This window comes from Pogoniulus pusillus, chromosome 2 (genome assembly GCF_015220805.1).
Source record: "Pogoniulus pusillus isolate bPogPus1 chromosome 2, bPogPus1.pri, whole genome shotgun sequence".
NCBI classification, from domain to species: domain Eukaryota; kingdom Metazoa; phylum Chordata; class Aves; order Piciformes; family Lybiidae; genus Pogoniulus; species Pogoniulus pusillus.
In genome coordinates, this window is record NC_087265.1 from 30,470,213 (window position 1) to 30,494,371 (window position 24,159).

The window sequence follows — 24,159 nt, forward strand, 5'->3', positions numbered from 1 at the left end:
ACTGCCTCTGTGCCTCAGTTTCTCTGGTGCCTATTCCCGCCTCACAGGGTTGCTGTGATGAGAACAGGCTCTTGTCTGCAATCCATTCAGTGGTGCCACCAGGACTTCTATCCTATAATTAACTAATACAAGCAGACTGACAGAATGAAGGGTAATGAAGCATTCTGAAAAACTGGGGGGAAGATGTGCAGAATCAGGCAGATCCACCATAAATTTTCCCCAGCCTTTCACCGTCTCTAGCTCTTACCTTACTGTGCAGAATAACCATCATGTCCCAGCACATCAGCATAATATCACTTGGCATCTGCTGGAGTGTAAAAGCCCACATAGACTATGGTAATGCATTGTGTAGTAGCATCTAGAATTATTAGCAAAGGAAAGGACAATCCTTTTCCATTTGATGGTTTCATTAAATGCAACCATTCACATGCAAAGCTAGCACCACTCATTTTATTTTTATTAGCAACCTGACTCTTTGCATGGCACTGTCAGAAAGCATTGTGGAAATGCCATGGATACCATTAAATTCAGGTAGCATTATAGGCCCTCGAAAGAGCAAAATCTGAGCACAAAACACAGATTAAAGCTACTTAAGCAGCTGTTGGAGGAACTGGGGCAAGTCCCAACAGATGAGTATAGGAACCTATTTTTTCCAGTATCACCAACCTCTGAGTGTCTCATCTGTTAATCAGACCAAGGTGTGCCTGTCCTTGCAGTGGTTTGTTCCCCTTATGTGTGCCCTTGAGGTCCACTTTTCCTTCTCTGCCCCGTACTCCTCCTCTTCCTTCTCCTGTTTCCACAGGAACTGCAGATTTCAGTACCACAATTTCTCAGCTCTCTTTAACAAGTCTTATTGGTTGCTTGTGGAGGGGCCAGAGGGAGATGTTTTCTCATGTGCCATTTCCCATGCCCCAGGCAGGAAATTAAATTATCTGAACAAGTTAAGAATTTATGATTCCTCCACTGGGGTTATTCCCTTTTTTAGGGGTAATCAGATGGGTTTTTTGGATTTGTACAGAAGTGTGAACTCTGCTGCTGCAGCCCAACCTGAATTCATATGGGTGAAAAAAAGACTCGGTGCCACTTGTCTCTGTTAAGCGCCCTCCTTTGACTGGAAGAGGAGTCTTTGCTGACTGACAAACTTCTAGCTTTTATACATGTTCACTAAATTCACCTTTCAGTTGGGTCTAGCCTGCCTGTGGCCAGTCGTTTCTGTGTCTGTTACTGTGGAGGCCAGAAGACTGGGGAATGGTGGTGAAGATGGCAGGGGATGGGGTTGCTGCGTCACGCAAACTATGAAAATGGGGTTCTGCTCCAAATCAGCAGCAGAAACCTCAACAACTCAAGTGTGAACAGAGAGCAGAAAGAAATAGTTTTGGCAGCACCTGTCTTTTTAGATTAAAAGTGTTTTCTTTGCTGTGAAGTTCCATTTCTAACATGCTCCCATGTTCAAAACCTTTGTCAGAAAAATTAGTTGCAGGTGGAAAGAATTAAAAAACAAAACCACTCAGAGACCATGCTGATGCTCTCAAAGCATCAGATTTCATCTCATGATGGTGGAAAGGCATAAAGGCATTTTCCTACCAACTGACATGTTCCTACAGGCACCCGGATTGTGCTGAAGCTCTGTGTTTTAGACAGCACTTCAAGGTTTGTCCCCCTGGTGAGACCCCACCTGGAGTACTGCATCCAGTTCTGGAGCCCTTATTACAAAAGGGATATGGATGTGCTGGAATGTGTCCAGAGAAGGGCCATGAGGATGATCAGAGGGCTGGAGCACCTCTCCTATGAGGACAGACTGAGGGAGTTGAGACTGTTCAGTCTGGAGAGGAGAAGGCTTCAAGATCACCTTCTTGTGGCCTTTCAGTATCTGAAGGGGGCCTATGAAAAAGCTGGAGAGGGACTTTTTAGCATGTCAGGTAGTGATAGGACTAGGGAGAATGGAACAAAGCTAGAAATGGGTAGATTCAGACTGGGTGTTAGGAAGAAGTTCTTCACCATGAGGATGGTGAGACCATGGAATGGGGTGCCCAAGGAGGCGGTTGAAGCTCCATCCCTGGAGGTGTTTAAGGTTAGGCTGGATGAGGCTCTAGACAGCTTGATCTAGTGTGAGGTGTCCCTGCCTGTGGCAGAGGGCTTGGAACTAGATGGTCCTTGTGGTGTCTTCCAACTCTGATTCTGTAATTCTATGAGTGTGTGGTTTCTTGCAGTTAAACCCTTCTTCCTGTTGGCAAGGAGTTTACATAGAGCTTTGGTCAGACCACCAGGCAGCCTTTGCCATGACTGATGTGCATGGTGGGGTGACTGTCATTGTGCATTAGCTGCTGTAGTTTCGTTGTTGTGGTGGGTTGGGAACTTTCCCATCCAATTAAAATTTACCAGACAGCTTGGAAGTAAGATAAAGCTGCATTTCACAGCAAGCTCAATTTACAAGCATATAGACAAAATATATGTACATGTATTTGCAGTTATATGCCATTTAAAAATAGCACTGAAATTCAATCTCCCCTCTCCCCCCAGACAAAGAAAGCCCAGAAAGGACCAACACCACCCACTCTATCTCTCTCAGATAGAAAACAACCATCAAAGCTCATGTGTTGTCTGGTCAGTCAAGGTTAGTGGAGGAGATTAGAGAGGAGAGAAGGAAAAGCAAACTGATCCAGTGCCCAAGAGCCAAGAAGCTAAAAATTGTTTATACATTGGCTTTTTATAACTCTTAGCAAACCAGTGAATGATATAGACTTTATCATTATTGTTCTTTTGCAAACAATGATCTAATTCAGTTAGATTCTACAGTGGACTTTCAGGAAAGTACCAGTTTCTTCTATTAGAATATTCCAGTAAGCCTTAAACTACCACAGTTGTCCAGTGGTGGGTTGGTGTTGTGGAGGCAGGGAATTAATGAGCCTGAGTCAGGAATTTATACAAAAAGAGTTATTTTATTTTCCCAAAACCTGCCCCAAAACTATATACAGAAATTAACTTAGTTTTAGTTAGCAGGTTCAGTTTGTTTGAGAAGATCTACAAGGAACCCATAGGTAATTTGACTATTTTGGAAGTCAGAAGTTGGAAAAGGCTGAGCTATGAAATAATAGCATTCCCTACTTAATAAAGCTGAGCCAGAGTTACTCACAGGTGAGCCAGGCTGGCTGAAAGAAGGGCGGTACAGATGCTTGTCCTCTAGGGTTCTCTTTCAGAGGCATTCCGAGGGTCGTTAAGGTCTACTGAGCCTGCATAAAGGGTGCTAATGGTGGGAAGCCCTTCGGAGCAGAGCGCCAGGGGCTCCTTCTGCAAGATCTATCCAGGCAGGGGGGAGAACTCTCAGGCAGGGGAGAACTCTAAGGCAGGAACCCCCAAAGTGGGAAGTCCCCCAATATTTATACCCTCCCTAGACAAAGAGCAGAGTTACCACTGCCTAGGCGCAAAGACCACAGCCAATCCCAGCCCGATTCCAGCGCGGGCACTGCATGGGCACCCCTCCTGCTGCAGGGCCCCTTGCTCACCCCTTCACGCCTACAGGGCAGGGAGGGTACAGGTCTTTTCACGCCTTTTCCTCTCCCATTCAAGCCACAGAGAGAGAGGAATTTAGGGGTATACAGGTCTCCAGGACAGTTGGGTTTTCAGTGGGCTGCACTTCTAAAAGCACAACTCAGATAAATGTCTAGTAGTCCTTTTTTTCCCCACCCCCTACCATGCCCCAGCCTCCCCTGTTTTGCATCTTTTTTTCTCCTACTTCCTACAAAATTAGCACTGTCACAGTTTCCACTTTGTTTATGACTGACATGAAAAAAACCCACCCTATAAAACATCATGCACAGCTGTAGTGACCAAGTTAGATTCAATTCTGGTTTTATATCGAGTTGACATGCAGCCAGCTCTCTTCCATACATCATCTGTGATTGCAGTTAAGGATGAAATACTGTTTTAATTCTTACACCAAATGTGGGGTTTTTTTTCCAGAGAAAAAAAAAAAGACATAAAAATGTTAAAATGAGCCATAAAAATCATTAAATTTTCACACCCAGCACAACTAAGAGGTGAGTAAGTTGGCTAAAAGCTCAAAAGATCCAGAGAAAAAGTCCCAGTTGTTAGTCTTTTGTTGTTAACCTTCCCCTTTGAATGGACATACCCAGAGAGAGAGCAAAGTCCAGATACTTGGGCAATCAAGAGCTATTTTGCCACTTGCTTCTCTAGATAAGAGCTTCTCCTCACATCTGCATGAACAAAGACCCTGCTGAGGTCTGAGGGTGGTGTCTTGGGAGGTACCCCGGTGTTGTAGGATGAACACCCAGCCAAGTCCCTGGCAGATTTTGCCACTCTGCATCCTAATTCCTTTCTTGAGTGTCCTGGGAAATCTTTATAAGGACACAACATCTGTACTGAGCCTGTCCTAGTGACTAAAGGAACTGGGGCTGTTTAGTTTGAAAAAGAGGAGGCAGAAGGGAGACCTCATTGCTGACTACAGATAGCTGAAAGGATGTGGAGAGATTGGTGCTGGTCTCCTCTCACAGGTGGTTAGTGATAGTACAAGAAAAAATGTTCTGAAGCTGCAGCTGAGTAGGTTTAGACTGGACATTATGAAAAGATTCTCACAGCAAGACTGGTCAGGCATTGGAATGGGCTGCCCAGGGAGGTGGTGGAGTCACCAGCCCTGTATGTGTTTAGAAGTCATTTGCATGTGGTGCTTGAGGATATGGCTTAGGGTGAATCTTGTGGAGTAGGAATATCAGTTGGGCTTGGTGATTCTGAGGGTCATTTCCAATCTGAATGTTGCTGTGATTCTGTCCCATGGCACAGAATCACACAGAGTTTGGAAGTGACCTCAATTTTCAATAGCAAGGCAGGTTGTCCTCAGGACAGCTGGCCTCCTGAGCTGGTAGGTGGGGTCAGGAAGCACAGCAGCCCCTCTATAATCCAGAAGGAAGTAATTAGGGATTTGTTGAGCCTCTTAGATCCTTACAAGTCTATGGGACCCATCCTAGGGTGCTGAGAGAGCTGGCAGATGAGCTGGCCAAGCCACTCTCCATCATTTATCAACAGCCATGGATCACTGGAGAGGTTTTGAAGACTGGAAGCTGTCCAATGTGATGTCTATCCACAAGAAGGGTTGGAAGGAGGAACTGGGAAATTACAGATCTGGCAGTCTGATCTCTGTGCCATGCAAGATAATGGAGCAGATCATCCTGAGTGCAATCACAGAGCACCTACAGGATGGCCAAAGGATCAGACCCAGCCAGCACGGATTTAGGAGGGGCAGATTCTGCTTGACCAACCTGATCTCTTTTTATGACCAGGTGACCTGCCTGGTGGACATGGGGAAGGCTGTGGATGTAGTCTACCTGGACTTCAGCAAGGCCTTTGACATTGTCTGCCACAGCAAACTCCTGGCCAAACTGTCAGCTCTTGGCTTGGACAGGGGCACTCTGTGCTGGGTTAGGAACTGGCTGGATGGCTGGGCCCAGAGCAGTGATAAATGATGCCACATCCAGCTGGCAGCCAGGCACTAGTGGTGTGCCCCAGGGGTCAGTGCTGCACCCAGTCCTGTTTGATATTTTCATTGATAATCTGGATGAGGAGATTGAGTCTAGCATCAGTAAGTTTGCAGAGGACACCAAGATGGGAGCAAGTGTCAGCCTGTTAGAAGGCAGGAGGGCTCTGCAGAGGGACCTGGAGAAGCTGGATAGGTGGGCACAGTCCAACATGTGAGTTTTAACAAGGTCAAGTGCTGGATTCTGCACTTTGGCCACAAAAACCCCAAGCAGCACTACAGGCTGGGGACAGAGTGGCTGGAGAGCAGCCAGGCAGAGAGAGACCTGGAGGTATTGGTCGACAGATGACCAAACATGAGCCAGCAGTGTGCCCAAGTGGCCAAGAAGGCCAATGGCATCCTGACCTGTATCAGGAACAGTGTGGCCAGCAGAACCAAGGAAGTCATTCTGCCCCTGTACTCAGCACTGGTCAGGCCACACCTTGAGTCCTGTGTCCAGTTCTGGGCCCCTTAATTTAAGATGTTGAGATACTGGAACGTGTCCAGAGAAGGGCACCAAGGTTGGGGAGGGGGCTGGAGCACAGCCTTATGTGGGGCAGCTGAGGAAGTTGGGTTTGTTTAGCCTGAAGACAAGGAGGCTCAGGGGTGACCTCATTGCTGCCTACAACTACCTGAAAGGAGGTTGTAGCCAGGCAGGGGTTGGTCTCTTCTCCCAGGCACTCAGTGACAGAATAAGAGGACACAGTCTCAAGCTGCACCAAGGCAGGTTTAGGCTGGACATTAGGAAGAAATTCTTCACAGAAAGAGTGATTGACATTGGAATGGGCTGCCTGGGTAGGTGGTGGAGTCACCACCTTTGGAGGTATTTAAAAGGAGGCTGGATGAGGCACTTAATGCCATGGTCTAGTTAATTAGAAGGGTTAGGTGATAGGTTGGGCTCCATGAGCCTGGAGGTCATTTCCAACCTGGCTAATTCTTGATTCTGTAACCTCCAGAGATCATCGAGTCCAACCTCCCTGCCAAGCAGGGTCCCCTATGATAGTCCACACTCTCCAGAGAAGGAGACTTCACAATTTCTCTGGGCAGCCTGTCATCCTCTCTGTAAAGAAGTTTCTCCTCATGTTGAGGTGAAACCTTCTATGTTCCAGTTTGTACCTGTTGCTCCTTGTCATCTTAATTCAGTGGACCACTGAAAAGAGATTGGCCCCATCCACTTGACACCCACCTGCCAGATATTTGTAAAAATAGTTGAGATCTCCTCTCAGTCTTCTTCAGACTAAACAGGTCCAAGTCTCACAGCCTCTCTTTGTAGGGGAGATGCTGAAGTCTCCTAATCATCCTTGTGGCTTTCCGCTGGACTCTTTCCTTGGCCACTCTTGGGACCTAAGCTGGTGAGGCAAGAGAAACCCAACAGCATAGATATATATAATTACATGTATGTGCTCCCTGGGTACGTATTCCTTCAGTTAAAGCTTTAGTCTCTGGGAGGTGCAACTTTTCCGCTTGTTGGCAGTTGTTTTTTCTGGTCACGTTGTTGCCTGATACAGTATTTTAATGTCATGTTATTAATTGTTTGCTTTTAAATTAACCTATTTGATACCAGCTCTGGGGGAAAAAAAAACCCACCCAAACAAAATCAAACCATCTCCTCTTATTAGCCATGTCTGAAGCATTAAAAGAATTAATGTACCTCCAGCTCTGCTGGAGTTCATTTTGGGAAATACCTGTTTAGACAAGTTGTTAAAAGCCTGAAGGCTTATAATGACCCAGGAGTAACTTTCATTGCCTGCAAGTAAAGTTTAAAGATTCTGTGTGATGCTCTCAAAGATTTATGTTATCTGCAAAGAGGGTTTTTTTGAGAGCTAATCCTTTTCATTTGGTCAGGGAAGCGTTGAAACATGGATTTCTCACTTAGTAGGTGGTTACTGCTGTATTTGAGGGGTTACTGCTTTCCTTCTTCAACCTTGAATGTACAAATCTGACTAAAAGAAAAAATCTGGCTTATATGCACAGTATCTGCCTGTGCAGTGCTGAGCACCTCACCTCTGTGGTTTGTTTTTGGTTTTTTTACCATAAGCTAAACTTCTCAATGCTGATTAAGATATTTGCACACATAAATCCTTTCCAAATGAAAAGGAATCTTGTGGCAAATTCTCTTGGTGACTCTGAAAATGCAAACTTGCATTTTATATTAAAAGAGGTGGAATCCTATAGGAAGGTGAAATCTGTAGCCCTGCATTTTGTTCTTCTGCTGTCTGAGAGCTCATCTTGAGCTGTGCTGTGTGTTGGTTCCTCCGTGACTTGGGTAGCAGTGCTTTCACATCAACGCTGCCCTCAATTTGAGTGGATTCTTCAATCAGCAGAGTGAGTAAATGACTATAAATTTGATAGCAGCTACTAGTTTGTGCTGCAGCAGTGCTTAACGCTGCTGGTCACCGGTTCATAACCTACCACTGAAATACGAACCCAGTAAAATGGGGAAACTTGGGGTGGAGGTATTGCAGGGAGAGCACAATGCACTCAGATGTGCTCCCAGCTTTGATTTCGATGCACGTGGAATCGGAAGCGGAGAGGCTGAGTGCACAGGCATGGGGGAGATGCCCATGCAGTGAAGCAAATACACTTCTAAAGCAGCAGGAAACACACCACTCACTCTAGAGTCTTTAGTGTGCCCAGGTTGGTTTCATTAGATTATCTGCACTGATCTTGGACTGTTTAAACTGATTTTAAAAGAGTCATTCTCACAGTTGAGAGTCCCCACAGTTTATTATTGCATCTCAACCCACAGTTTTCCAGCTGCAGGAAAAGTTCTGGTGCTTCTGAGCTGTAATCCTGGGAACTGGCCAGCTTGGCATCCTTTTGTACTCGCCATTGGCAGTGTTGGCTGACAATCATTGGCACTGCTCACAGCTGATCTGTTTTCTGCCTGTAATGAACATGGCTTTGTCTCCATCATCCCCATCAACTGCCTTCTCTGCAGCAAGCCATGCCAAATGCCTCATCTAGAGCTTTGTGACCATCCCAGTGTAGGCAGTGCTACGTGCCAGAAAGCAAATAATGGCATGGCCCCTGGGTTGGGCACATGGGAGGTGACCATCATCCTTGGAGTTTGGTCCTCCATCATGATGTTTATCCCACAAGTACAGTGAACGAAGAGGGAAGTGGGGGCTGCAGTTTTTGGCTGGTGCTTATTAACTGTCAGGGAGCTACTGTCTTTATTTAAAATGCTCGCACAGCTCAGATCTGTATCAGCGCTGGTAGATGTCACTGCTCCTAAACAGACTGCTTTTAAATTGCACCCATAGATCTTCCTTGCACCAAAACATTCCTGCTTCACTATTTAGTGATGCCTGAAGTTATGTCTCCACATCAAATTAAGTAACCATGCTGTCAATAAGGAGGAGTAATGTGGTGCATTCCCTTCTGGATGTCTCCTTGTCCCTCATTTGTTTGCTGCTCCTGATTAAGACAGATAGCAAGCAATCAGTAATTTTCTAACTGCAGTGCAAAGTCATGAGGATTGAATCAGTCTGTGTCATTGGGAGCCAGGTTATAATTTAGGGAACTCGAGTGGATCCCCTGCATTAATTAGACATCAAGACAACAGATACTTGGGACTGTCTGAGAAAAGCCTGCATGACGTGGACATCTCTGCACAGGGAGAGCCAGAAGGTGATGTGGGGCCACCAGGAGATCCCTGTCCCAGTGGGCTGGATGAGAGGAGATGTGTTTTATCCCCCTGTACTCAGCACTGGTGAGGCTGTGCCTCAAATACTGTGTTCAGTTTTGGGCCCTTCCTGTAAGAAAGATACTGAGGTACTGGAGTGTGCCCAGAGAAGGGCAGCAAAGCTGATGAAAGGTCTAGAGCACAAGTGTTATGAGGAGCAGCTGAGGGAACTGGGATTGATCAACCTCAATGAAAGGATACTGAGGGGAGATATTCTTGCTCTCTACAACTACCTGAAAGGAGATTGGAGCCATATGGAGGTTGGTCTCTTCTCCCAAGTAACAGGCAGTAGGACAAGAGGAAACTGGGTCAGGTTGCACATGGGGAAGTTTAGGCTGGGTATTAGAAAAAAAATCTTCCTAGAAAGCATTTTCAAGCCCTAGAACAGGCTGCTTAGGGAAGTGGGGAAGTCATCATCCCTGGAGAGATTTAAAAATACCTCTGTGTGTGGTGCTGTGGGACATGGTTTAGTGGTGACTTGGCAGCCCTGGGTTAGCTGTTAGAGCTGATGATCTTAAAGGTCTTTTCTAACCAAATTGACTCAGTGGGCCTATGATTTATTGTGCTGGCTTCATCACTGGTAAAAATCAGTGGAAATGCTCCCATTGCCCTGAGTTTAGCTTTTCAGCCTGGTCTGTGTTTTTAATGCTATCCTTTTAATGATGTAGGGCTTGCGTAGAGTGAGCAACTTCAGTTTAGCTTGGAGAAGGATACTGCAAGTATGTGTGCATATATATGTATTATTGCAGAGATTAAATAGGTTTTAGGCATCTTTAGGCACCCAGCAATACGAATTATGGCTGGAAAAATCTCTAGCAGTGCTTAAGAATATGTTGGCATCATCTTGTGAGGAGCAAAACATACAGGAACAATGGGGAAAAGCTACAGAACAGCTTTGGAGGAGATTAATTCTTTGGGGCAGTGATGTGCAAGGTTGAAAGCTCATAATGGCTAGGAGGTACAACTGGTTGACTACAGGGAGTTTTTAGTCAGAGCCAGCAGCATTTGTCTACAAATGGAAAAAAGAAACAAACAAAAGCAGAAGGCTCTGAGTGAAATTAGGGACATCGGAGGAGCCATCTCTCCATGGGTGACTGGACAAGGCGGCAAAAGAAAACTGAACCCCTCAACTCAAAGAGGTGGCACTTGTAACCACAACTGAGAGCCACCATCATGTGATGATCTGCCTAAACATGGGAACATCCCAGGCAGGAGTTGACCTTGTCACTGAACATCATTTGGTCCATCACTGTATGTATGCCTCTTTTGGTTCCTTCCAGCAGAGAGGACAGGCATGGCATGCCCACCTTCTGGGGGCTCTTTGCACTGTCAGCACTGGTGACTGACGTCAGGAGCAGGCAGAGCACAAACCTGCTGTCCTTCCAGGAAAACACTGGCTCAAAGCCAAGGGAAAAAAAAAGGATGTGGGAATTGTGACTTTCAAACTTCTTTGGCTTTGCTAATGTCTAGCATAGGTTGATAGAATCATAGAATAGTTTTGGCTGGAAAAGATCTTCAAGATCAGAGAGTCTGAGCAGCAACCCAACACCACAATGGCCACTGCATCATGGGCCAAAGTGCCATGTTCTGTGAACACCTCCAGAGACAGAGACACATGTATACACACACATCCCTCTGTACTTCAGGCCCAGGCAAGGTTTCCTTTGAGGATTTTAAAATGTCAGTGGCAACAACGACCATGAAAAGGCACAGGGCAATTCCTGAACTTTTGAATGGCAGAAGGGGAGCTGCTGAGAGCTCATATATCCCCCCCGAAGCTTTCCATGTCTGCCTTGGCTTTCATCCTTCAACTCATGGGGGAGGATGGGACGAATCCCATGGTGATTTCATTTCAGCATCCACTTGCTTGTGGGCCTGTCACCAAAAGTCAGCAATGCTTTTGCCCTCCTGTGCATGCTGCCCGCCGCACCACGAGCCCCCTCCTCCTGCCAGAAGGGCACACCACGTCCCTGGCAGCTGCTGCGCTGGGTAGGGCTTCCTCGTCCCCGCAGCATGTGAGTGCCATGCGACAGGGAGCGGCTGTTAGCAGGCGATGGCTCTTGGTGCTGCTGACCAACTTTCACCTGCCTACGCTGGAAACATTGCCGTGCTCCAGCATGCAGCACTTCCAAGCTGGGCTGTGCAGTCAATCACATTTGGGGTGGCAGATGGCTCTGTTTTGCTTGTGGCAGTGAGGACTGACACCTCCGGCAGCCCCTGCCTGCCTGCTACAGGGACTGTTAATTTACAGTGCCGAGGCTGGCCTGGTTTGGTAGACTCCACGCCTAGTCCCTCCCAAAGACTGAGCAGCAGCCAGATTTCATTCCACCCACAGTGGATGTTGGCCGAGGTGTTGATGCTGCCTCCACGTTTGGATGCAGATAGCTTGGGAGAGCTTGTCTGCTGTTGGAGACTGTGAGCAGGCTGGAAAGGGGCTTTCAGAGTCTTGCTGGTTCACTGACCTGAGATGATCCCATGTCCAGCACTTAAGGAGACTTTTTGAGGGTTGGCTGGGAATGGACATGGACTATAGGGAAGTCCCAGGTGGATATTTTCACCTGGTGCATGTATTCAGAACATGTGGAATTATGATTAGATGTCCTTTAATCTGCAAAGACCTATGTCCTCCACAGCTTGAGGGATATGGACATCACCTCCAGGAGCAGTGAGGAGGCAGAGCTGCAAGTGTAGTCCACCCCCCACCAAGAGGCAACTTGTCAGAGACCTGGGATCAGACCTGGGCTTTATCAGGGTATGAATTCACCTCTCCATAGGCCATGGCCACAGCAGCCCTGCTTTTGATGCATCCTTGGGCTTCAGCAGTTCTTTGAGCTGGGATCTTCACCTTTCAACCTCTTTCTGACACAAAAGAGCTCCAGGGTTGTAATCTTTTGGTGGGGCTTTCAGCATCCCCTGCAGAGCATCACTAAATCTAACTTTCAGTGAGGCAAATCTCAGCATTGGCAGCTGACTGCTTTATGTTTCACCTCTGCCTTCATCTGCTGTCTTCTTCTCCCCCTGGGGAGAGGGGGACAGACAGACTCAATACCAGGCAGTGAAAACAAGACTTCTTCCCTCGACTCCTTAATTAAAGCCACAAATTGAGCTCTTTCCTTTCAATCTGAAGTGATCACATAAATAGCACTGACAGAGCTAAATGAGCATTTGAAAAGATCCTGCAGGATCAGCAGAGAGGAGCTCTGATAACTTCCAGAATGGGGGCTGCCATTAAAAATAAGATTAATTTTTCTTCTCCACTGAGCACACAGTTCAGCCTAGATGTAGAAAACATCCCAAGGTATACTAAGCTAGTGATTTCTGCCCTCTGCACCAGAGCCTGAGGGTCACATACTTCTGGTGTGTTTTGCCTCACTCTATGTTGGGGAGTTGTCCATGAGCGTCCTTGTGCAGGTTTAGGTGTGCAGTCCTCACCTGGTCATCGCTTTGTGAGGGGCTGGATGCTTGGGGTGCTGGATGCTGGCACTGAAGACCACATAGCCTATGGCATGGGCTGGTCATGGTAAGTACCATGATATGCCTGTTTTGTTCACTAGAAATGGGTCCCCCAGTTCTAGGCAGATTGACAGGAGTAAATTCCAACACCCTGTTGCATTTGTGGTCAATCTCTGAAGGTCCAAGCCACCAGGACTCATTCAGCTGAATGAGCATCCATGGGGATGTTTCCAGGCTGTATCCATCCCTAAATCCTGTTGGAAATCACCATCACTTTCTGCTTATCCCTTGAAGCTTTAATTGTGGGGCACATCACACAGGAGCCTGAGGGATAACTGACTAAATTGAGTTGCTGATTAGTGGCTATCTAAACTACTGGTGCAAAGTAGATAAGCATAGCCATCAGCACCTTTCTCTCTGACGATATCCATTGACTGAATAAGCTAAATTCTCTTGGAGTCAGCCTTAGTATTTCCTAAAGGGATGGGGAGGCTCTTAAAGGAGTGGCAGGAGACACAGGGTTATTGTTAGAAGCTATTTAACAAAGAGGAGAATACTGCTCCCCGCTGAAATGTGAGGTTGTACCGTGAGAAGTTCCAGTGCAGGCAATGAGCTTCATCTGCTGCAAGAGGCCATTCAGGTCAAATATCTGAATGTCGCAGTTGGCCTGAAGTGATTTGTGCTTGCTGCAGTGCTTAACATTTCATTTCCTTGTATTACTTCTTTGCACACATGAAGCTAAATTGAGACCTGCTGTAAGCCACAGGCAAAGCCATTGAGTTCAGTAAAAGTCACCCAGGAAGCAACTAGGGGCAGCCTGCAGCCCACAGCCCCAAGAAGCTGAGCTGGTGTTTGGCACCGAGCGACTCCAAAACATCAGCCTGAGTGTGTGCTGATGATGTTGAAGGGCATCAGACCCCAAAACCTTGCTATTTCCAGCTGTAACTTAGCATCTATGTGGGATGCTCTTGATTTAGTGCTTTCCTCCCCATCTCCACAGTGCTGTGGTGGGGGCTACACAGAAGATGTGCTCCTCTTGTGCTTGGGCTGTGAGCTCTTTCCACTGTAATGGGGAGCATCAGACTGGAAGGCTTTCACGTTTCTTTAAATCACTTCTGTGCTACTAAGTTCAAGAGGATGTTAGCTCATGCCCCTGGCTAGCATTGCGTGGTGCAGAAGGCACGCACTGAGTGCCCACAGATGGGATTAGGTGCATTCCCTCTATATCAGGGCTGCAGTTCAGCATGCAGGCCAGATATCTGCTCTTAAGCATACACAAATTTGCTGTCACTCTTTCCAGACAACAGCCATGTATGAATGTTTCTTTTCTGCATCCAAAATGTCCCTCGTATATCTCCATAAAAATCCTCACAGTTGTTCTAGCGAACAGCCTGGAGTGTTGTATTCTTTTACGAATGTTAACTATGTTAAACAAAGCAAATCTCCCAATTATATTGTCTGTGGGAGTAGCAAACCTCTCCTATCAGTCTTCCTGAGCAAGAACAGAGGGTGGCTGCTGTCCTGTTTTCATTGTAGTTGCAGTTTAAGATGCTTTTGCAAAGGGCAGGACAGCAGCCCTTGCCCAAAGCAGTTGCATGTTCCTACTCCAATTATTGCAAGTAACTTTCTTGATGTGCTTGACATGTCTTCAAATGTTTCTGACCAGCATCTTCCTCTGAGTAATAATTTAAAAACCCACATTGCTCTGCTGTTCTGTCTTATTCTTCACAATTTTTCTCCTCAGTTTAGCAGATCCTGATCTTGGACTGCTGCTGCCATAGCCACAGTGGGAAAAAGCTCAGGACAGTCTCCAACAGCATGAGGTTGAGGCACTTAGCTTTAGAAACGTTGGGATGCTGATCTGAGAAAAAGAAATAACAAGAGAACTCAAAAGAGTCTGATTAGGTCTGCTGCAAATGAAAAAACCCCAAGACTGTGATGTGATGTGATGTGATGTGATGTGATGTGATGTGATGTGATGTGATGTGATGTGATGTGGAGGAGTTGCAGCCCATGAGGCTACAGCCAGATGCTGCAGCAAGAAACAAGGCCAAAGTCACGTAGCTTCCTCAGGTGCTGGATGTTGTCTCCAGCAATGCATTAGCTGTCAGCTCTATAAAAACGTGAGGTTGCTGGAAAACTCCCCAGTGACTTGTGCCATTCCATAGAAGATGTTATTTGTCTGGGGCCTATTTTCCACCGAATTTCAGCATCGCAGTGTCTGTCTCTGAGTGCATCTTTCTCCTGGTTAAGCCACAGGTGCAAAGCTCTCTGCATTCCGCTTTGAACAAACAGAACCCACTTTTCCAGTATGAAAGTGGATGAAGTTTAGATGGGTTTAAAAAAAAGGGGGGGGCTGACTGGCAGCCTTTGTGATAAAACCATTGGATCTCAGAGGGTGGGAATTTCAGTTGAATTATCACTGCGGTGGGTTGGGAACTTCTCCCCCTTCTCCCCCAGTAAAAGTTTACCAGGCCAGCTCAGATGGCTTGGAAGTAAGATAAAGCTATATTTTGCAGTAGGCTAAATTTACAAGCATGCATACAAAATATATTTACATGTTTTTTACTATTATATACAGTTGAGAAATAATACAGAAAGCCAATCTTTGCCCCTGGACAAAGAAAGCCCAGAAGGGGCCAATTGCATCTTCTTTTCTCCCCCCAATATCACACATATTCAGTCAGAGCTCTTATCATAGAATCAACCAGGTTGGAAGAGGCCTCCAAGACCATCCAGTCTAACCTAGCACCCAGCCCTAGCCAGTCAACTAGACCATGGCACTAAGTGCCTCATCCAGGCTTTTCTTGAACACCTCCAGGGACAGTGCCTCCACCACCTCCCTGGGCAGCCCATTCCAATGCCAATCACTCTCTCTGGGAAGAACTTCCTCCTAATATCCAGCCTAGACCTCTCCCAGCACAACTTGAGTCTGTGTCCCCTTGTTCTATTGCTGGTTGCCTGGGAGAAGAGGCCAACCCCCACCTGGCTACAACCTCCCTTCAGATAGTTGTAGACAGCAATGAGGTCACCCCTGAGCCTCCTCTTCTCCAGGCTAAACAACCCCAGCTCCCTCAGCCTCTCCTCAGAGGGTTTGTGTTCCAGGCCCCTCACCAGCCTTGTTGCCCTTCTCCGGACACGTTCCAGCACCTCAACATCTCTCCTGAATTGAGGAGCCCAGAACTGGACACAGTACTCAAGGTGTGGCCTGACCAGTGCTGAGTACAGGGGCAGAATAACCTCCCTTGTCCTACTGGCCACACTGTTCCTGATACAGGCCAGGATGCCATTGGCTCTCTTGGCCCTCTGGGCACACTGCTGGCTCATCTTCGGCTACTATCTATCAGTACATCTCTTCATCATGGTGCTGCTTTCTGCTTGTCAACTCTGAGAGCAGGACATTAATGAGAGCTGTTTAATGATTTTTGTTTGTTTGTTTTTTACAAATGGGGAAGTTCAAGAGGGAGAAGGGAGCTGGGGCTGCTGGGAGGTGGAGGGAAGGCAGCTGTGGCTATGAGGGAGCAGTCATGGGATGGACAGGTAAGCTGGGTGCAAATGAAAATGAACTTTTCTCCAGTTTGCAGTACCCCATACACCAGTTTCAACTTGTTTGTCCTTGGCTGAGCATGGCCCATGTCATTCTCTGTCTCTGCAGTGTTTAAGTGCAGGGATGCAGCCAAGACCCTATGAAGGGAGCCCAGAGTCCCCAAACTCAAGCTAGGTGTCCCTCCAGTGAGTGAGAAAACATGCCAGTTCCCATTGCCACCAGCCTCCCATGTGTTTTTAGTCACATTGAATGGGCCAGCAGTGCTCTACATCTGCCGTTGTCCAGCACTCAGAGAAGGCTATGTCTGGAGAGGTGTGTGGGTGCCAGGGCAGCATTGGCTTCTCGAATGAGATGATTAACAGGCAGCCACAGGACAGCAAAAAAGGAAACAATCCTTTCCTTGCCACTCTGATTTCCAGAGGAGGGTTTTTGTTTTAATAAAAAGGCCTTTTAGCGCTAGGAGCATGGAGCAGGCTGTTGTGGGGTAGTTGCCCATGCTGGGCATCCCCAGCATCAGCAGATAATCTTCTGACTGCCTCCTATTAAAGGACAGGTGCTTAGTTCATTTGCAGCTAGATACAATTATTGGCATTTTCATTGCATTTAAACCCTGGGCCTTTAACAGCAGCAAATGAGCCAAATCTGACGGTGAAGCTCTTGCTGGGTGTTGTGTTCACAACTTGATGAAGCAGAGAATTGAAATCTGTGATGAATAGCAGAGGCAGTGGTGCAGCCAGCACGGGGACCCAGAATCCCTGAGAGCTGACAACTTCAGTGACTTGCCAGGGGAATACCTCAGTTGGGATCACAACCTTTCCATCTAGGATTATGCCTTCTGGAGAGACACCAACTTCAGAAAGCTTCAGCTTGTGTCCAGAATGGATCATGACTTTTTCAACCCACATATATGTAGTAAAAAAAAAAACAACCAGAAACCCCCCAAAAAAACCCAACCCCTAAAAAAAACAAAACCCATATAATGTATATGTGTGCATAGAGAGAGTTTGGCTTTTCTGGATTACTGCATGCCTTGTTTGGTAACTCCAGCTTCAAAGTTCTTTGCACCATGTAATGACAAAGGTTAGGAGACCGTTGGAGGTTATCCAGCCCTAACGAGGCTTGAAATGTCTGCATGTCCAGTGCACTGACAGCAGACCAGTGTAGCCTGAACTCTAGCTCAACAAGTAGTGTTGGATTTCTTTGTATAGAGCAAAAGCCTACTTGTTTTGCCATCCTGGTGGATTCATATGCTGGCCAGGAAAAGGAGGAGGTCTGGGTCTTTCATGGAGAGACACAGACCCTGTCAGTGCTACAGCCAACCTTCCCCCCCTCCCACCCATGGAAGGAAGTGGAAGTTCTGGGATACACCCAGTCAAGGGGACACAGTCTCAAGTTGTGCCAGAGGAGGTATAGGCTGGACGTTAGGAGGAAGCTCTTCCCAGAGAGAGTGATTGCCATTGGAATGGGCTGCCCAGGGAGGTGGTGAAGTCACCATCCCTGGAGGTGTTCAGGAAGACTGGATGAGGCACTTAGTGCCATGGTCTAGTTGACTGGTTAGGGCTGAGGGATAGGTTGGACTGGATGATCTTGGAGGTCTCTTCCAACCTGGCTGATTCTATGATTCTATGAACCTAAATTTGGATACAGGAGCCATTAGAGACATGTTTCTTGGACACTTCTGTTGTGGCTTAAGATGGATGTGAAAAGTTGCTCTACAGATGACCTGCATTTGAAAAGGCCTTTAAATAAGGTGGAAGGCCCAGCCCTGCCAAACTCATAGTCTTTTGAGGTTGAAGATGGGATCCTGAGGAGCATCTTAAAGTCAAAGCAGTAATAAATCATCAAGATGAAATTAATAGTTCTCTGAGACTATAATACATGAGCCCTTGGCACTGATCTTGCTACAGCTCACCCTGTTTCCAGCCATGCAGGGCCCTTATTCCCACACCCGCCCCCCTCCCCCCGACAGTCTTCAGCCTTATTTCAAGCACTAACAACTTGCCTGTAGTTTTGTGTCTGTACACACTCATCTTTTGAATGCACCTCATGCACCAGATGCATGGATTAAAATCAATGGCCAGCCAAAGGGTGACATTTAGGAGCAGCAGTCAAGCATTTTCAGACATCTTCATGCTTTTCTGATGCCACGAATGCAACTGCCTTGATTGCTGTTCCATGTGTTGATGGCTCTGTCATTAGTTCCTGATGCTATCTGAAGCAAGAACAAGAGAGGAGGCGAGAGAGGATTTGAAGTGGGACAGCTGGATAGTAGGGTTTTGTGGAGCTTTTGTGAGAAGATTCTTGCTCTCTTGCTGTTCACTTTGATATTGTGTTATCAAGAAGCCAAACCCAGTACCAACAATGAGCAGATTAAAGGAATTCAACCAAAGCTGTTCTATGAGTCTATGAATTGCCCTTAAGAGGGAAAAAAAACCCTAAAGCCACCAACATATTTTATCAGAAAGCTTATTTGAGAGGTAAATTATTTTCATTAATTTGCTGTTATAAATGACTTATGGTTAATAAGCCCAAGCTGTGGTGAGGGCTCCTTGGAGTTACAGTTGTCATCGTCCTGGGTGGGCGAATCAGCTCTGGTCCCTGTAGCTCAGTGCATGCTCACTGGGCTAGAAAAATGAAGGCTGTCTGTGTCCTCATGCTTGTATTCGTGGTCTTGTCCACCTCACAGCCAAATTTTAGGAGCAAAAGCTGCCAAACTGGTGGGCAGCTGAACAGGAAAAGCAAAGTTCATCGATGGAGCATTGGACACCTTTTGTACCAGGAGCTGGGTACAGAAGCAGAATAAGGGAAGCTGCAAGGGCTTTTTGTTTTTTGCCTTTAGTATCCGAAGGAAACAAAAAACAATGAGAGAAGTGATTGGCCTGGGACAGGCTTGGCAGGGGGCAGGCCTGGGAGCATTGCTGCTGATTTTGGCAGCGGCAACATTCTGGGCAGAGCACAGGAAGGGGCTGGGGCTGAGCACCTGCCTGCTCCCAGGGGCTTACAGCAGAGCTGCGACACTCCGTTTGAAAACAAAGCAGCACTGACCTCTGTTACTCCCCTGTGTTTCTTCAGGTCCTAACTGCTTTGCAGGCACCACGATAATTCCCGCTGGCATCGAAGTGAAGGTGGACGACTGCAACATCTGCCACTGCCACAACGGGGACTGGTGGAAGCCAGCGCAGTGCTCCAAGCGCGAGTGCCAGGGCAAGCAGGCTCTGTAGCGGCAGTCCCCCTTGCCAGCGGCACCGCCAGCCAAACAGCCAGCTGCTGCTGCTGCTGCTGCTGCCGAGGACGGCGATGATGACAAAGGAATGGCTTCGATGCTGCACAGGTGTCCGACCTCCCATCAACTGCAACAGGGTCACCAGCAAATCCTGCGAGGGGTTCACACAAGCAGAGAATTTTACTCCCAGGGAAGGGCCTCCCTCTCCCCCCTCTCCTGCTGTTCCCTCGCTTCACACACTATGTATCCAGTATCTAGGTATCTACTCTGCTTTTGTAACTACCAGTGCTCGGTAGGGACGCTGTGGTCAGATTTGGGGAGGAAAGGAGGAAAAAGCAACCCACGCAAGTTCTTGGACTGGTGATGGCTCCAAGACACCGACTGGTTCACCGCTCTCACCTTCTACAACGTGGACTGTGGGGTTTTCCACTTTTATTTAAGGGGGGTTTGCTACTGCGGGTTTGGGTTTTTTAAAGCCTATTCCTAAGCTGGGATCATCAGGGCAACACAGCTGTGAGTGAAGCGATGGATCATTCTCATCGTGTCTAAAAAGGGGAGGGGGGGGCTGGCAAGGACAGGAGGGAGGTAGAAATCAAAAGAGAAAGGAAAGGGTTAAAAAACCCCAACAATCTGGAATGTAACCTGCAGAAGGACCAGGGTAGATGCACAGGTATATGACCAGACACCCCAGACACAAGCTGTATCTGTGTTCTGCTTTCTCCACTGAGTGGGGACAATAAAGTTGAAGACACCTACACAGTCACCGTGACCTTGATCAGAGCATGAGCCAGCACCATCTGCACGGCCAGGCAGGGCTTACAATTCAGCACTGGAACGGCACCAGGAAAGCAACATCTTCCCTAGGCTGTGTCTATGTGATGCCTGGCTGGGGCATGGGTAGTGGAGGAGAGGGAGGAGCATCTCACCTGTGCCCAGCTCCACTTGCTCTTGGGCTGAGCAGCTGCCGATGTCTTGCCTGAACACTGCTTTGCTAGCACTGCTTCTGCTCTTGCTGGAGCCAAGGGCATTGCTCCTTGACTCCAATGATAGCAGGACTCAGCTGCCAAGAGTTAAAATATCTGATCCTCTTGCTTTGCCCGTTGGCCTTAGGGAGGTTTCCAGACACGTCTCATCAATGTGCTGGCACTAAACTATCTCAGCTGGCAGGTAAGGCCCTTTACTGCAGCGTGAGGGAGCTGCCCTGGCTCTCTTCTATCCCAGGGAACATCCACACTGCTGGGGATACAGCAAGTGAGGGTGCACAGGGGCACTGAGAATGGACTGGCCATGTCCACAGGAATCAGATCTTGGTGAAGTTTTTCTCTAGAAAATGGCTAAATGCCTGCCTGCTGAGAGGACAAGTCCCTGTGGTCCCCACCAGCAGCTGAGGGTCCCCTTGGGTTTTTTTTGGCACCTCTTCCTTTCTCAGGCTGCACCTTCCAAGTGATACTGTGAGATTAAAAACACTAATGTAATTTCCCTGCTCTGCCCTGCCCAGGTGAGCACGGGAACCTTTCCAATCATCATCCACACTTGGTTTGCTGCTGTTCAGTCATGATCGTGAGGATGACGATGCTCGTTTTGTTCAGGCATCGGCCTAGTGGCTGCTCTTAACAGCAATGGCAGCAAATCCTGCTTACAGCATCCTCCGAGGGAGTGGCATGGTCAGGCTCAGTTTATGCACACTGTTGCCTTTACATTTTTCTTTCTTCCCTGCTTTCATGGTTTAGGGGAGGGCAGGGGTCAGGGTGAGCACTAGTGCAGTGATTGCTGTGCTTTGGCTGGCACTGCCTTCCTGCAGGTTGAACTAGTGCCGTTACAGAAGTCATCACCACATTTCTTTGTAAGCTGCTGCCTGTCAATGCCTATCCAGTTTCAAACTCTTCAAACAATAGTGTGCCTGAAACTAGTGAGAAAAAAAAAATCTGTAAAAAATGGGGAGGGGTCTAGAAACAATATTTGATGTGTAAAAGACTATATTATTAAAAAAAATATTTTGTTAAATATAAAGTGTGTGAAACAGCAAAACCCACCAAAATTACATATTTGTGGTGTATTTTACTCTGCTGATTATCATCTCCTCAAGCTCCCAGTTCTCCATCGCTTGCTCCAGCCCCTAGTTGTCTGCAGCACTGATGAGTGCAGCTGGGGTGGGAGGAGCAGGCTTGGAACATGTAAATAGCCATGAGAGTTTTATGGATGAGATGGGTTGCACAAAGAAATCCTCAGCAGTAAATCAGCAAGTCAGCTTTGCCTGGTTAGAAGGTACTTACCAAACTAAGATTTGCTTCTGGGGAGCCATTGTGGACCAGCACAACTCCCAGGCTTTTGCTTTAACTTCCATCTGGTTTTGCCTTTTACTGGTGCCATTTTGTATTTGATGCCATTTCCTGAACACAGAAATTTGCTTTCAGTTCACAAACTCCGTTTGGTACCTCCAGATGCATCATTATTTACACTGATTAGTAGTTACTCTAATTAATTACAGCTTAATTACTGTAGTTAATGTTTGTACAGCGCTTGGAACAAGTACAGCACTATACGTGCCACATATTATTATTTTCTTCATTATTAATTAAGCACCATCTCCATTCCATGCTGTGCTGCTTCATTATTTCCCAAGGAGTCACAGTAGTGCCCTTATTCCCACCCAGGAGTAATTTACTCCCGGTTCTGACATGAAGAGGAGTGGGATAAGCAGCCTCCATGCCGAGTGGGATTGCTAAGCAACGTGAGGCTGTTCAGGTTTTTTTCCCTTCACCCTTTCAAGGGCACTGAGTCTGAAAAAACCAATGGAAGAAATAGAGGTGATGGCAAGGGCATACCTGAAGGATCACGAATGGTGACCCAGAGTATGTGTTTGGGTGAAATGAGGGAGAAGCCCTGCAGAGTCCATCACAGATATATAGAATCATGGAATGGTTTAGGTTGGAGTGGGCCTTAAAGATCTCCTAGTTCCAATCCCTCTGCCATGGGCAGGGACACCTTCCGCTAGACCAGATTGCTCAAGACCCCAGTCCAGCCTGGTCTTGAACACCTCCAGGGAGGGAATATCCATGGCTTCCCTGGGCAACCCTGGTCCAGTGTTTCATCATCCTCACTGTAAAGAAATTCTTTCAAATATCCAGTTGAAATCTCCCCTCTTCCACCTTAAAGCCATCCTATCTCTCTCATCCTATCACCACAAACACTTGTACAAGTCCCTCCCCAGCTTCTTTGTAGCCTCCCTTCAAGTACTGTCCCTCTTTTCTCCTATCCTCCTAGAGGGAAAAATACAGTTAAGGTTAGCAGGAAGGAGCTGCAATTGAGTGACCTCTTTAGCCCCGGGGGACTGAAAACACACACTACCAGATTTGGCTCCTGCAGAAGAGGGGCATTTGCCAGCACAGTGTCAACTGGACTAGATGATCTCCAGAAGTCCCTTCCAACTCCTGTCATTCTCTGATTCTGTGATCTGAACTCAGAGTGTCAAAGGAGATAAATTAAGTGGTGTTCCATGAGGTTCTGGCTCAGACTGTAGAAGGGATCTGATTCTCTCAAATCCAGCACCATTAGGCTCACGCTTCCCCTGAAGGATCACAGAGCTCTGCCTGACCGCCAAGGCAGGGTAAGGACTGGCATGGCAGAAAGGAGCAATAGACATGATGGGGAGTTTCTGTGGAAGAGATGGTGGTTGTGGGTGGGCAATATTTCCACAGTACTTGGAGTGCTTAGAGCAATAGCCCCTCAAATCATTGCCAGCAACTCTGCCTTGTAACAGCCAGCTCAGGCCAGACAGAATGAAACCAAGATTTGAAATCCCACTGAGCACTCTCCAGATATGCCTTTTTTATTTCTTCTGAATCAAAGAGTCTCAGCTTCATCTCAATCTCTTTCTCTTCTGCTTTATTTTTTAAATGTTTTAGTTCATTTCTCCCTTTAATTAATCACAGCTTTGGGCCAGCCAGACCCATTAACTACTCTTCTCATTTAGACCTTTCAGAGATGCAATTGCAGATGCAATTTAATTTGTTGACCCATGATCGATAGCAATTAATGCCATCTCTTTAATCTTGTTGAAAGGTTCATCTTGAGGCTTCCAGAGGCTGCCATCTCAAGGGAAAGGTGTCTGATACATATGTTCTTTGATGGGGGAGCACAACCTCCTCCACAGGTGCTGTCCTTTCCCTCCCCCTGCACAGACACTTGAAAATACAAGAGGTATTTGTGGGAGATGGAAAAGAGAAGGTGGGCAAAGGTGAGGAAAGGTGCTGAGAAGAGCAGGAGCCTGAGTAAGGCAGAAAACAGGGGAAAGCAGAGTTGATGGATTGGAAAGATGGAAGATAAAAGGACTAGTGTGAGAGGAGGTAGGACTGACACAGCCTAGGAGGCTTGGATAGAAAAGGGAGACAAAACATCTCAAATTGGAGAAAAAGAGCAGGTTGGAGAGTGGATAACTTAGAGGAAAAGCCTTTGTCATGAGTAACAGTGAATTTTGCAGAAACACACCCAGAGCCAGAGAGACCCTTCCTGCTGAGGTACTTCACATCCAAGTCTCACTGTTAATGTAATGCCATCCTTTTACCCCCTTCATGTGCAGCAGCTGTGTGCAGCCTCCTCCAAGCAGTGGGAAAGCCCACCCTGAGAGCATCACCTTTCCTCCATCCTCATTAATATGCCATTACCCAAGATTATTTTATGATTATGGGATTATTTCCTGCACACCCTGGGGGAGAGCTGTC

The 24,159-nt window shown here is 47.1% G+C and overlaps 1 protein-coding gene across 4 annotated transcripts in view; it reads left to right on the forward strand.

The window, feature by feature from the left end:
• Positions 1-21,466, forward strand: part of VWC2L (von Willebrand factor C domain containing 2 like) — a 64,160-nt gene extending 42,694 nt beyond the window's left edge. For 3 of the 4 annotated variants that reach the window (XM_064158995.1, XM_064159010.1, XM_064159002.1), the window contains one exon: positions 19,288-21,466. In XM_064158995.1, the coding sequence (XP_064015065.1) occupies positions 19,288-19,436 (149 nt within the window). In that variant the 3' untranslated portion in view covers positions 19,437-21,466. The remainder of the gene's footprint in view (positions 1-19,287) is intronic. The other variant, XM_064159044.1, reaches the window with a different exon arrangement.
• Positions 21,467-24,159: the final 2,693 nt, after the last annotated feature.